We start from the raw sequence: 15,896 nt of genomic DNA on the forward strand, positions 1-15,896 counted from the left end.
TTGTTATTTTTTCTCAATTCGATTTTTAGGAACATGAAAGTGGAGACCTACTTGTGGAAATTGAGCCTGTACAGTACGAACTGCGAAATATCAAGTTGAACAAACTGCGTACCGTTATCAGGAAAAATACCACTATTCTAGGTAATATTGCCCATGGAACATCAGTACAAAAGAAGAACTGAATAAATTAATATATTTTTTTTAAGGATCAACCATCCTATCGAATGAGGAGGACATCACCAATCAGGCTGAAACTGTCATCACGTACGACTACACCAAATTGACCTATTACGGACGGCAGTTGGGCGTTGGCAATGGCGTGCCAACTAAGGTTATTGATCCCCGGACGCAACAGCCTGTTGATATCTTCTGGGGTGTTGAACTAACGGAAAGGAAGTTTGAGGTGAGTGATATCCACATAATAACCTCACCTTTATGGTTATCAATTTTATCCTTTTTAGACCAAGGCCATCAACACGATACTGCAACCTGGAACGGCCATCAACGTGACGCTGCTGGGCAACTATACTGAAATGGAAGCTCCTTACCATGCGAACCTGAAGGCGTACTACGACGATAATAGTGATCCGGTGTCGAGGAAGCTGTCTGGATATGTAAGTGTATAATTTTGCATCGTCGTGTTGTAATTTTCCGCCACTGTGCGAACAGTGATCAGTCACTGGAGAATGAACTTATGCAAGAACTTATTACGAGTTGTCGATCAAGGAAAACTAATGCTTCTTATCACATCTTTTCCAGATGCTCAGCAAGGACATGGAAGACGTCAAGATCGAATTCAGTCCCATCTACTGGATCGAAAATGGTACCCTGGTGCCAACGACGACGACAACAACTACAACGACCACCACGTCCACGACGGAAGCGACCACCACAAACGATCCGGTGCCCATTACCGACACTCCGCTCGAAAGTGTCGGTAACCGGGTCGGCCTGGACGAGGAAATGAGCAACGAAATAAACAGCCGGGAGGAGGTTGCCAGCAGCCGGAGTATCGATAAGCCGGAAAGCAGCATCAGTCTGTCGAGCATCGGTGGCTCCGGAGCTTCCGGCAAGAGGCAAGGTGGCAACAGCGGGGCGACCACAACCCGGTGGTTGTCCTCCGGGACGATAGCTGCTGTGGTGGCGGCCGGCAGTTTGGCGATTGTGGCACAACGGATTTAACTCTAGGCTTTTCGACGTAGCTTGTAAGTTGTTTCCTTTGTGAAGAAGAAAAGTGAGTTCATTTTAATTTACTTTCAATACCAACTTCAGTTTTGTTGTTCCTGTGTCCGTTTTTATGATTTTTATATAATTAATTTAAGTAAGAAAGGGTGAACGAGCTCAGAATAATGATCTGAAGAAATGTGATGAATATTAGGGATGTAGGTAGGGTACAAGTGGAAGAAAATCAATTTCTCATCATATTGCTCTTGTTTTTAGTAGATAATAAGTGCGCGTAAGTTTTTGAAACTAAGTTGGAGAAACAACTATATCATTATGGAATGAATTAGGGAAAATTACGGTTAAATTTATTACAGAATAATTGTCATATTTTCTCCTATCGAATAGTGCAAAAAATCGAACCAGTGAAGAATTTGCAGTCCAGCCTCGTGGAGTAGCTTCTATCTTAAAGTTGTGTATAAAACAAATTCGCTCGATGCGAGTATTCAACGTAAAACAAAGAAACATCTATGCTCGTCTCATGTAAATATAGTTAAAGTATTTGATTAGTTTAGCATTATTATTATAGCTTATCTAAATTGATTATTATGTAGTCAACATTAAAAAAGGCTTATTTTATGAGTAGGGTGATCACGGGTAGCAGTTCGATCGAACGAGAATACTTAATCGACAATTCTCACGTCACCCTAGTCGTAGAATAAATTTTAAAGAAAAGAAAAATTGCGTCCTCAAAAGTTAAGATTCATAGTTTTGTGAACATTGCACACATTCCATTTGATGATAAACAATTTTAATATAATTATAAAATTGAAGGGCCTATGTTGTGGAAAAACTTTTAACAAAAGGGAAACAGTTCTGTCTGGTTCCTATTAGCTGGTATGTAGCTACTAAAATTTGACCTAATAGCCAAATTAATTGCACTCGTTAATTTTTGACAACTAAAACAAATCCAATAGGATGAAAAGTTCAAAAATTCGATCGATACACTGCCAATTCAGCAAATTCTTCCATAGAGCATACACGTTAGTGAATCCAATCCAGCCAGAGTTGAACTGTTTCTCCCAAAAATCAGAAATTATATAAATTTTCAATTTTTTGTTTCATTTTTCCATATTTGTTTTCTGATCAATGTGTTCAATGTTTTCGACGGGTTTATCTGGTTCAAATTGTCGATAAGGATCATGAAATATCAGTAACCACTTACAACTTCCTTGAAAGCGATTTTGAAGCAGCGTTAGGAAGTTTTTTTGTATTCCAAGTTTTCGGATCTACAATCCGGTTACCAGATTAGCGTTGAAATCACAACAAACAAGCTTCCTGCGCTACTCAAGCTTGCAGTCTTGCATTGGAGATAGTCACTTCCTTCGTTGGGGTTTGTACCCACGATCCCAATCTGCCATAATTTGAGAAAGTTACGTAAACGCCAAATTACAACATACATGTTTTCCATTTTTTCTGTTAAAGAGCTCGATGAGTACTACAGGATCGAAGTGTGCCGCGCTCGCGAGTTGACGCGATTATTTTTTCCTCCACTTTGCTCCCGTCATTTTTTCGGATGTTGAATGGTTTCCGTATTACAAATGGTTGAAATGTGAATGATAAAGGTGAAGTGCGCGTTAGTGGATCTAGTAATTTATTTATGCAATAGTGTGATTCGTGCTTGGATTCGTGTAAGAGTAGAAAGACCGAAGTGATCCTGATACACGAAGTTCGAGTGTAGGAAACTATAAAGATAAGTTTTTCCTTTTTTCCTCTTACTTTCGACAGCGAACATTAAACAAATCGCTTGATTGCATTATTGTTACTCAAAACACGGGTGGCGCAACTGCTGCTGTCGCTGAGCGATTGTCGATGCGACACTTACGCTTCTATATCAACGGCGACAGAGTCGCCTCGCCATCGTGTATTTAGCGGCGGGGACTGTCTTTGGTACGGGGTAGCCAGGTTTGATATGCTATGATTTGCTCCCCAATGACCGATTGAGTTGAGGTTTGAGATCGAAACGTATCGGATGTGAACTGCAGATATGTTAAAAGTGTCATTTTTTTTCTAACGAGTGGCCTCTGAGTCTGATTGTTTGGATTATGACATACTGGCCAACCCTAGTAACATTTTGGTTTTATACTGATTTTATAACCCTCTTGAAGAGTAAATCATGGGCTTCAAGAGTGTTATAAAACATGAAATGTTACTTGGGAGTCCAAATGTCATGTCCTACTATTCGTATTATTTATATAACACGCAACTACATAATGTGACTCAGCACCTACATACAACTGATAAAATTTCAATTTATTGTTTTCCAGATATTTTCAAATCAGAAACTGCTATTATTTTGAACAGTTTGACTAGGTGTGTGATTTTTTGGCAGGTGGATTGAGGGGTTTAATACTTGGTGTATGTGTGTTTGTCGGGGAGCAGGTGGCTTGTCCGAGTTGGATATTTTATATGGGAGTCGGTCTCTGCTGCTATTCTTCTGAACACAGGTATACCTGTAACTTGTTTGAAGCTTATCGATTACTCATATAGGGTAACCACAGCTTCTATCGGCACCATGAACATTTTATTGTCATATCTAAACAAATAAGTTTTTTTTAAATACATTTTAAACTATAATTTGTTTATTCTAGAATTTAAGGAACTGATTCAAACCGACCTCATATGCAGTTACTTTTTTGAACGGATATGACGGATCGTATAAGCCTGTTGACAACATCTGTCACTAAAAACAAAAGATAAAAATATCGGTCGCTTCTTTTGATACATTCCTAATATTTTGATTTCCTTTTTTTTGTGTATATTCCATTTATAAAAAAAATGTTTTCTGGTTTTCAATCGACAAAGCAAGAATATTTCGTTCATCTATTTCCAGGCTATTTGGTTGAAAGTCTCATTATAACTTTCTAGTTTTAAATCCATAAGTCTTTTTACAGTTTTCCACAGCATCTGTAAAAATCTCATGGAGGTTTGACTGTATTCGTATAATACACATTGCATTTTTTCTAATAATTAGAGTAAAACTAAAAAAACGTCCGGTTTCAAGCATGCTTATCTATTCCGTATTTATAAATTCTTTGAATAGTTCGTTATTATAAATGACGACGTTAGCATTAATATCTTGATCAAAATTATTAAAGGCATGTTTTATTTTATCCTTTTAAGGTTGCATGGATCGCATCACTTACCAAGGTGAATCCTGATCTGTGCAACTACTTACCCCATCCAACTAGCATAAATCCATCCTGTGACAACTGTGGAGATGCAGAGGTGATCTCGGTCTCTAGTAACAACAGATGCAGATCATCAAGACCATGAGATTTTTCAAAAGTTTTTGTCACTATTCGAGTCGCGTTTGTCGTAGATTAACTTTAATAGCGAGAACTTTGACCTGAGAGTGACCTTCTGATGGAAACGCCGATTGTTAAGAATCGGCAAAACAATCGAAGTAGCCATGCGCTATTTAGAAGATAATAAAATTCATTTCACATTATTCTGTCGTCGAAACTAGTTGTCTTTCCTTCAATCTACGATCACGAAAGTAGAAAATTTTGTTAAGCAATTCAAAGGGAACTGAATCCGTACCTTTTCGATGGAAAGATCTTTCCAATCTGGAGTTTTCGGATGGAACAGCGGCAGCTAGTCGATCGTGTGGAGGGAAGGGAACGAAACTGGTGGAGCAGAAACTTCAAGATGATCGTTGCAAGTCGTTTTTGCTGTTGGTGGAAAAGATCGCAGATTCGCAACTGGAGTACATAAAGGGCAATTCCACTCCGAAATCAATCTGAGCAACTTTGCAGAAAGTGCGTGCGAAAAAAGGAATTTCTGGTCAGTCTTACTTGCTGAAGCAACTGACCGTTATGAAATACAACGAAACGGATCCGATGGAAGAACACCTGCTACGTTTCGAAAAAATCCGACCGGCTGGTAGTGTTCAATTTGATGCAAACCGTGCCGAAATCTTTCTAACAGCTGGTGACAGTCCTCGAAACGTTCACTCCTGTAAGTTAGAATATAACACTATGGGTCTCCGGGATTCCTATAAAAAGTTTGTTTTTGCACGATATGTTGTGCAATGGTGCAATGCAGGCCAACTCCAAATATGCAAATTTTCAGAAACGACGTTTTATAATACATTTTTGTTATATATTTTTTTCGAACATTTCTGCATGATACAGTTAGTTTTGTGTGTTTTAGCGATACATTCATAGATATTTATGAACTTTTGGAAAAATCGACAAATTTTGAAATACACATAACTTTTGATATATTGTGCATTTTGACCTGAGTCTTTGTCAGGTTAAACTTAATACCATTTATCGCAATTTGCCATCAAAATATCAAAAACGAAAAATTTTGAGTTGTGCCAGTATTGCACGAAACCGTCGATATAGAAAGGCAGAAGTGTGCCTATGCTGCAATGTCCCGCTGCGTGGGTTCCAGTCGTTTCCGCCCCTACGTAACATAAGGCCAACCAAGCCTCACTTACGATCCCAATTTCTGTTGCTATCGGCTTCTGGTGACAACGACGATGGAGCTCTTTGTTCGAGATCCAGTTGTGAGGTCACCAGGCACGAATTAAATATATACCGCAGGCATCTTTTGATGAACACATGCAGCCGTTGAGTGTTCCCCACAGATACACACCATGTTTCGCTAGCATACAGATTTTACCGTAGAGTTGAATGTTTGGATTTTTGTGCGGTCACTTATCTGCCTGTTTTTCCAGATGATACAGATGACATTTTTTAACACTGCTCAGGCCTTTATTTTTGTGCATATGCACAGCATATGTTTCGAAATGGACAAATTGATACGAAATTTGTGAAAAAAAGTCCAACCTGTTTTGTTCAAGCCCGTTTTTCATCACAGTAGTATTTCATACTTTTGAGAACAAGCAAACCAAAACAATAACTTTGACATTCGAGGTTAACGATCGAACTCTCTACGCGAAATCCTGGTTACTATGGTTAAACCATGCTGAACACAATACTGCCCATGATCGCATATTTGTAACATTTGCATTTTTGTCGATTTTGAGATAAGCTCATGAATCATCTCCAAATTGCTAGTTCTTCCAGCTGACCAGGTGAAACAAGAAAGTTTGTTCCAAAAAACTCGAAAAACTACCAGGTTGTTTTGTAACATTAAGCAAAGTGACCGCATAACCGTAACACTGGAAAACTTTATTGCCGGTACGTCATGCGCTTTGTACAAAAAAATTCGAAAATAGATGGCATTCAAATACCAAGTAATGGAAATGTTTCTACCGAAGATTCCAACTGGATAAAGTGTTTATGCAATTTTTGGGAATTTTCAGAAAATCATTGAGATTTGCATACTTATGCATATTACAAACTTCATCGTTTCATTTCTCCCATGCCTACTTTTGTCGATTGTTACAAATATGCGATCATAGGCAGAATAGCTGTATGGGATAACTGTGCCTGTAGCGTTCTAATAGTTGTGTTACTCAGTAGATGCATAAGTATTAGATTGCTAATGTCGCTCCTGTTCGCGTGACTAACATCTAGGTCACTTCGACCTGACAGCCAAAGTACTGGTACTACAAGTGTCAAACCGATGTTGGTGATGAAACAAAACATGCACTACAACATGATGTATAAATTATGGCCAATAATTGAAGGTTGTTGAGGTATAATTTAGCAAAATAATTTAAATGACTACAGCGCCACTGGCGTTCTAGTACTTATGCTTCCACTTGTTACTCACTCAGATTTCATTCATAATACTATAGTTGCTTCGTTGTTACTGTGTTGGCTCGTGACTGGAAACAGAACCTCGGTTATCCCAGATAGTATTGCCATTCAGGGGGTGCGCATGCACAGCTTTTACCGTGGCTTCCCCACCTCAGGGTTTTTTTTTAACTAAGTAGAGGATTGTGATGGCCATATGAGGAGCGACGAGAGGGGATGTAGAGCAGTGCATGGCGTTGTAGAGAACGGTGCGGAGTGTAAAAATTTACTTGTCTCAATAAGTTTTCGCAGTCAATCACATTCCTCACCAGGTCAAAACAGAAGACCCTCTGTAGAAATACACGTGTCGATGTCAACTCGCATCGGTATGGGGAGCCTAACCCGATCATTCCACGGCAAGTTTTTTTAAAGCATGCGTTCCTCCTGCGTCCGGTGGTACGGTGCTCAAACTTGTGCCGCGTATTCTAGCACGCTCGGATTATAGCGCAATATACTGATTTGAGAACGTGAATGTCGTTAAACGATTTAGCGATCCTTTTTGTCAACCCTAGTAACGCAAAAGTTTTCGAGGTGGTAGTGGGGATGTGTTCGTTGAAGTTCACTTTACTGTCGATGACAACACTTTCACGATTATGGAACTTTCACGCTGTAATGCTTATGATGCCATTGTATAATCCAGCATCAATGGGAAACAAGATCGAATCATCCTACTTTTCCCGGCATTCATTTTCATGCCGTTTATTTGGCACCATTCTTGCAGCACGTCAAGGTCACGTTGAATAGCACAACAGTCTAAATACGATAGCACAGTTCTGTATTAGCTCACACAAATCGTTTATGAATCCAGCTTTCCACTTTCACCATAATGGCGGATGCTATAATTTTTTTGACAAGAACTGCTTCCAGACACTGAACTGGAATTCCTATCTAAGCAAACGATGATATCCTCGTTACCAATGACATCCATTGAGTTGTTTATTTTACTATCAACAAGCAAAATTTGCGCAAGATTGATCACTTACACTTAAACTCGACACTTACCCACAACTCCTCTATGTTCTTCCACGTATATCCCCACTGATGAACTCCTCGACCTCGCAAATCTGCCTTAAGTCACAGTAAGAAGCAGCTTAAACATGGTGTATTATCGAGGAATAAACAAGTGAACGTATTCCGAAATGAATTGGTACTTTTTTGCTACTGCTCCCTACGAAAACCATCCAGTCTTTTTACGTCGTGCCGAGCAGTTTGGCCTCTTATCAAAATTTTGTTTCTTTATGGGGTTTTAGGGGTAATGAAAATGGTAATGAGGTAATGGCAATGGAAATAGGTAAAGGCAGAAGTATCTGTGCAGATCAGATCACAAACCCCATTGGGAAAAATAAATATTGGTTGGAGTGATTGGTTTATAATTATATTTCAAAAATTCGATTCCAATATTTTTAATGATTTTTAAAATTAAATCAATTAGATTTAATTGAACACTAAACATCAAATTGATGTTCAGTGTTCAATTAAATCTTCTTCTGACTTGGAAGGAGCTAATTTTGAAGAAGTTTGAATGGTAAGTTCAAGCAAATATAGTATATTAAAATCTTTGGTTCAAGGGTAAGGTCGTCTATCTATCAAGTTATTTTATCGGTGTCAGTGTCACGCTATCAAGTTTGATAAAAGTGTAAATATACTGCATTCTAGTGCCCAGTAAATACAATAATTTTATCAGATTTATGTTTTGCTTATATGTACGGGTAGTTTCCATAAGGAACAGTCGTAAAAAGGTTACAATTCGTTTCGGAATTCATTCGTTCGTCATTGGGGTTATGGAAATACAAATTTTGTTATTCTGCTGATCATTGCCAAAATTCTGGACACAAAGATTTGAGGGCGTTGATTTTGAAGAGGTAAAAAAATGTTGGGTTCCTACTCCAGTTCGGGAAACTTTCCGCCAGCATATATAGTTTTGGTATCAAAAATATGAAAAGCTGTGGAAATTTTGTTGAGTTTCAGTTCGACTCATAGAATAATAAGCATCAATCTCGAATATGAAATTAAAAAAGAAAATTAGCACATTTTGAATTATGAAATCAATCTTGCGCAAAATTTGCTTGTTGATATTAAAGTAAAAATCTCAATGGATGTCATTGGTAACGAGGATATCATCGTTTGCTTAGATGGGAATTCCAGTTCAGTGTCTGGAAGCAGTTCTTGTCAAAAAATTTATAGCATCCGCCATTATGGTGAAAGAGGAAAACTGGATAGAACTAGAAGAAGCGGCCCTAAATGGCTGCTTTGCGGAACGCCCGTTGAACAGCCATGAACTTTCACATAAGCGTAGCGTGTCGTCAAGTATGATCACAACCAAACAGTTATCCACTGTTTGGTTGTGATGCTGTACTTTATCAAATGCATTCGAAAAAACCAATGCAAATCGTGTCGACCTGTGGATTTTTACCATCTTATTCTTCAAATTATCCACAAAAGACACCACATTAGTTGTTGTGGACCGACATTTCACAAACCCATGCTGGTGCTCGGAAATAACTTACGGCTTTTTACAAAGCATCGTGGGCACTTTAAAATCGAAATTCCACGGTAGTTTCCAGCGTCGTATAAGCTGCCCGATGTATGGATTGGAGTGATTGAAGCCCTTCCATAGCTCTGGAAATTCTCCGATAGAGAAAGAGCGATTGAAGATTATAGATGCTGGCAAAGCTTCAGCGCATTGCTTGATAAATAATGGTGGAATGCCATCCGGACCAGGACCCTAAGTAGAATCTAAATCTGAAAACCGCATAAACACGTCTTCCACCGACACTTCAATGAGAGGCATATGCCGGAATCGGATTTCTTGCGGCGTAAAGGCTACCTTACACCTCGGGAAAATTTTCCGCCGGATTTTGGACCCGTACATTTTTAAATGGGGCCGGGATTTTGATTTTCCGTGCCCGAATTCTGAAAACATCGCATATGTAAAAATGCATGGGGAAAATCCGCGGACCAAATTCCCGAGGTGTGAGGCTACGTTAGCATTACGTTCCAAACCGACGATATACTCACGAAAAGCATTCTTTTGCAGATCCAAATATTCTCGTTCCAACATTTGAAGCACTAGCATGTTTTTATCACATCGATGCTTGAAGTAGCGCTTCCGCATATTGCATAACCTGTTCCTGAGAGTGCGAAGATTGCTGTTCCACCACGGCTGAGTAAAGCGAGTTCGACGGCTTTTCTTTCGCGGCACATGCTCCTGAAGAATGTGGTAAAAAAATTACATCGTAGAACTTGCAGACTGCATAATCAACAGAACACTCATGAAGATGATCGAATTCCAGTTAACGCTGGCTAGACTTCTACAAGCTGCACTTTAGGGCAGTTCACATTTCAAAAATGTTCGAAAATTCCAACTCCCATATGTCTATTAGCATCATTTTGATAATATAGGAGTCCTGGCAAAATTTCAGGCAATTCGGTGGCCATTTAGGGGTGGCGCGAAGTCAAGCCTGCCTACAACTGTCAAATCGTGTTGAATTCAAATAAACATCCCCAACCTCTCTTTTTGGAATCTATATAAATGAGACCTCCGGATAACACATTAGTTATGAGTGGATTGGATGGTTCTATTGACAGTGTAAATATGGGATAAATGGCTACAATAGTGTAATTAGCCTCAACGTAGCAGTGGAAATTTAAATCAAAATTAATGAGTTACCCACTGATTGAGCTTAAATAAATTCCAAAAAGGAAGGTTGGGGATGTTTATTTAAATTCATCACGATTTGATAGTCGTAGGGAGACTTGCATAAATTTTAAGTTTTTCCCATACAAATTTCCATATAAATATAAATTGACTTCGCGCCACCCTAAATGGCCACCGAATTGCCTGAAATTTTGCCAGGACTCCTATATTATCAAAATGATGCAAATAGACATATGGGAGTTGGAATTTTCGAACATTTTTGAAATGTGAACTGCCCTACTGCACTTACATCATATTGTCGGAAGTCAAATTGGCAAATTTTAATGTCGTTGTCACAGTCAGTTGAAGGTAAAAAAGAAGTCAAAAGGAAAGGCTTATGATGTGCGTCAACCTTCCATATTGGCATCGGTGGCTGAAAAACTTCCACACATTGTGGGCCGTTAATGAACGCCAAGTCCAGTTGTGATTGACAATGTGTGAAACTTGAAAAAGGCCAAATGCAAGCACAGATTCCCGTCAGCATGATTTCTGACTCAGAGTAGGTGTCAATTGGTACATAGGGAGTTATATCGTCATCAAAGCGCCAAGATAGATGCGGTAAATTGCAGTCACCAAGGAGACAACTCCGCATCTGGGATTTCGCTGTGTAATCAGGTCTCCGTAATTGCAATTACATCATAATCGCAGCTACTCAGTTGCAGATATAGTTCTTTCGTCTTAGTTCTCGAGTCACGCATATTTTGATAGTATACCGAGAAGAAGAAACTAGAGTATTCAACGATGAATCGGCGACGGAAAGATTTCATTGATTCGGTGGGGGTAATGGAAGTTGTTGATCCAGAATACCTATGCTGTTCAATCTTGGAGAAACTAACCCAGCGTTGATTCTGGTCATGGATACCAGGGCTGACAATCGTCATCGTCATAGCACGAAATGTCACAGTAGCGACGAGTTGCATTGTCTTCATTGCTACTCTACACATCGTCAATGACGCGCACGACGTTAGCTTTCGCCGTGCAACCAAATCGTCATGACGTCATCGAAGAACGAAGACTTCATACCGTTATTCTTCAAGCAGCAGCTGCCATGCGAAGATTTTTACTAATTCATAGTAATAATGAATTTGAAGCAACGTATTTTTGTTACCAAATTTCCTACTATTTGTTTATTTGAGACGCTATTATGTTTTTAACCAGTTCGTCTATAATGACGTGCAATCAATTGTGTGAAGAAGTGACGACGAAAATCGTCATAACTTTTGGCTGCGCGACTATCGTCGTGGTACGCATGTGGCGCGAAGAAAACGAATAGGTGTTGCGTCGTGCAGTGTTATGACGAAGACTAAATTTTTTTCGCTTTCTTCATACGACGAGAATGACTATTGTCAGCCCTGATGGATACTGTCTCGTTATACTCGATGCTCCCGGATCGGTGCGATGAACTGACCTTCAAATGTGTATGTCTAACGCTTGGACTATTGTCAACATATTCCCGGAATCGTATTTCTTGAGGCCAAGTGGAGGGATCCATGACTTTTTATTTTAGATCATGGCTGATCCTCACTTTGAAAGATATACACGATAACGTTCGCCCTCTCGGCACAAGTGCCTTCGCTACTATATCTTCAGCTTGTGGGCAGCTCTTGGAGAGATTTACAATGTCCTCAACAGCTTCGGGTTGAATTTTCGTCAAATATATCCAGAATTTATTTTCCGGCCTCTCGGTTGGTACCGCAATATCGCTCGTGGTCTGATTAGTTTCGCGGAAAATTTTTTGTGGCCTATCCGAAGTCGGTATAACAGCTTCGTCTCGTTCACGTGTTCTCTTCAATATAGGTCGGTTATTAAATTGGAACCAGACGGGAGCGGGAGAGAGAATCGCTGGCGAGAGTTTATTAAATTATAAGTTTTGAAAGCAGTTGCATTTGCTAAGGTTGATCTCGTGTGGAGACGCGTGGTATCACAAACTCGTTAGAGCTTCAATGTAGAAAATTTTAATTTTATAGAGCTGACTCCACGATTATCAAATTTTATGTTCAAAATGAGCACATAGATCCAGCAAGCGAATTTAAAACAGTTAATGAATTCCTTCGCCGATTTTGTTAAAAAAAATTATGACTTGGACGTTGTATTGTCGAAATTGGAAAACATAGCCCTTCGTAGAAGCAGCAATCAGTGATTAGTTATGATTATGTAAGTATAGCTTAATTGCTTCTGCTTGCATATCAAAATCATAAAATGCGATTGTACAGTACAAACCGGACGAGAATAATAGGCATTGGCGAATCTGAAATGAATTATAATTATTAGGCTTCATTTGATCTTATGTTTACCAAAACCATACTCAAAGCGTATATGTCTGTTTTATAAACGAAATTGATTAATAGCAAAAATACTCGAAATTACTAAAACGATCAAGCAGACATTTGGATAGAATAATCGAAATATACAACAAAACAAATGAGAATCACAATAACTACAATCTTTTTCAAATCTATTACATGAAACAAGTAAATCCAAAAGTAAAACATATAAATGCCTTGCGTGTGTGATCAATATTCTTACATGATAAACAAAACAGTCGTTCCGAGACATACAAACGTGTTATAGATTACATATTTGCAAAGCAGACACCTGTTTACTCCTTGTAAATTATGTGTAACAAAACAAAACAAAAAAAAATGCTCCAACATCGCTAAAATAGTTGAAATTTGGAATGTGAATAATATTTCGCCGCATCGGTTGTAGGAAGTTGAATAGGAAATGAATGACCGGAAAGATTTAAATGGAAGCTTTGCTTTATTGTGCTTGTTAAAAAAACATTCATGTATTGTGCATTTGTAAGCAAAAACTCCAATTCAAGTTTGAAAATCTAAGCTCCATATGATTTCAACTTAAACTCTACTGAAAAATCAAATAAAGTTAACTTCGGAGAACACTGAGAACTACAAAAAATACGCATACAGTTGCCTTGATTTGCCTGTGCTTCTTCTATATATGTTTTCATTATTTACAAACGTGCAACAAGAAAATGTGAAATTGAAACTATTTATATATGAGTCGCCATTGAAGCGTAAATTATTAATACCTGCCAAAATCAAAGCTAAGGAAATTCATGAATGAGAATCAAAGTCAATGAACAGTGAACGAATTGCAATTGTATAACGAGGGAATTTGAGAATTAACGCAGGAAAACGATTAGGAAACATGGAAGAGAAATAGAACAATCGCGAATCCACTTCTGCTCCTTCTATCTGTTGTAACCACTGTCCACTAATGTACAGCGACCCTCAGAACCCCGAACTAATGAAAATGAATTGGGACATGAAATTATACAATGCGTAGAAGACAAAACAAAACAACAGACGCTATTTTTATAATTGTATTTATTACCACTAGCGAGTAAGTGTAATGAATCACTATGCTGTTGTGGCGCGAAAGTGATAGAGACCTAAAAAATGGATAGCTAGGAGACATCATCCTCACCGTGGTCCTTTTTTGCTCTTTATACACATTTAGTGATGAAATTCGAAGAAAAAAAGATCGTATGGAGACGCGAAAATTTTCAAGAATAAAACCTTAGTGCGTAAGTTTACTGTAAGCTTAAGAAATGTGCAAAGTGAAATGTGACGACAGCGAAATATGGCATATGAGGAGGCGGGAGAGAAAGCAGAGAAACAAAAAAAAACAGCAGAAACCGTTATAATTTGTTGATTGTATATTATTGTAATGTAAACAACTGTATTATGATGCAAAAGTGAACAAGAATATTCTCAATAAAAATGAAACGAAACGATCGGAAGGTGTTTTTAAAGGTATCACATTTCCAACACTAGACCTACCTGGATACCTGGTTGGCTACAACGTCGATACACCTATGCCTGGGGTATTGTAGAGCCTTATAATCGTCGGTCTTGGGCGATGTTCCCCGAATGTTTAGGGTCCCCAGGTCCGATTCCACCGCGTGCAGCCAACGTGTTCGTGGCCTTCCACGAAGTCGCCGGCATCTATCCCGGTTCTCTGTTGAATTCTGTTTTCCCTATTTTTTCCTCTAGCATTCGCACTAAGTGTCCAGCCCACTATAGCCTGTCGCATTTTATACGATGCACAATATTTTCTTCTTTGTATACTTGATAGAGCCCATGATGCATGTGTCTGTATCACACACCATTTTCTAGTTTCCCTCCGAGTATTGTACGCAGCACTTTGCGCTCGAAAACCCCGAAAGCTCTCCGGTCCACCTTTTTTAACGTCCATGCTTTATGTCCATAAAGGGCCACTACTGGTAGAATCAGAGTTTTGTATGGGGGGCGCAGACACATTTCAATTGGTCTATGGTAATTTTTTTCTGTTCCGATCGCAGTGATACGATATTGTAATTTATCCGTAATGAATCTAATATAGATGATAAAGTTCTTGTATTCGGCAACTGAAATTTGAACTTGTTCGCATATTAGTGCCTAATATGCTGCTCTGTGCAAGTGTCCATATTGCCCCTAAAAAGGCATTTTTTGGGAAAATGATGTTCTATGATAAATTCAGATTCAGATCAGTACAAACATGTGTGCACAATATTCAATTATAATAGATCTTTCGACTGTGGTGCATTTTTTACCTGTATTTTAATCAGTTTTGTGTCAAAACCTTATTTTTAAACTTTAAATCTTATAATAAGTCCGATACAAATATTCAAAACAAATTATGTAACAAATTATGTAATATTTAATTAAAATTATGTCCTACTGCTTTCCAAAAGGTCAAGGGGGAGGGGAATAAAAAAAAATATATCACTTGTCATAAGACGAGATACTGTACAATGCCTTACTGTTGAGGTCCAAATAATTGTATCTTGACAAGATACAATTTCGAATTCAACAGTACAGGCTCGTCTTATGACAAGTGATATATTTTTTATTATTCCCCTCCCCTTGACCTTTCGGAGAGCAGTAGGACATAATTTTAATAAAATATTTGTAACGGCCTAATTCCGCAAATGCAGCGAAAATTTACATTTTTAGTTGTATTTTCATGTTTGAATTGAATTTTAATTCGATTTTAACGGTGAGGCTAATGTGGAGCATTCTCTTGAAGATCATTTAACTTTGACATGATAAAACTTGTCAATAAGCTCAAATTAAGGGTGGCTCATGTTGCCCCGTATGCTCGTATTGCCCCAACTACCCCTAAAGCTAAAGCCAATTTGGGAAAAACTCGTTCGAGATTTGCACTTCACCTTCACCTTTGCTAGCGAGTCCGCTTGAATGAAACTTATTGCGAGAACATCGATCAGGGTGTCTATACTA

The 15,896-nt window shown here is 38.5% G+C and overlaps 1 protein-coding gene across 4 annotated transcripts in view; it reads left to right on the forward strand.

Annotated features, from left to right (window-relative positions):
* LOC134226072 (protein unzipped) overlaps nt 1-1,916 on the forward strand; it is a 324,483-nt gene extending 322,567 nt beyond the window's left edge. For all 4 annotated transcript variants that reach the window (XM_062706593.1, XM_062706596.1, XM_062706594.1 and 1 more), the window contains exons 9-12: nt 30-141; nt 207-403; nt 462-614; nt 760-1,916. In XM_062706593.1, the coding sequence (XP_062562577.1) occupies nt 30-141; nt 207-403; nt 462-614; nt 760-1,182 (885 nt within the window). In that variant the 3' untranslated portion in view covers nt 1,183-1,916. The remainder of the gene's footprint in view (nt 1-29; nt 142-206; nt 404-461; nt 615-759) is intronic.
* The last annotated feature ends 13,980 nt before the right edge of the window (nt 1,917-15,896 follow it).

Source organism: Armigeres subalbatus, chromosome 3 (assembly GCF_024139115.2).
Source record: "Armigeres subalbatus isolate Guangzhou_Male chromosome 3, GZ_Asu_2, whole genome shotgun sequence".
NCBI classification, from domain to species: Eukaryota; Metazoa; Arthropoda; class Insecta; order Diptera; family Culicidae; genus Armigeres; species Armigeres subalbatus.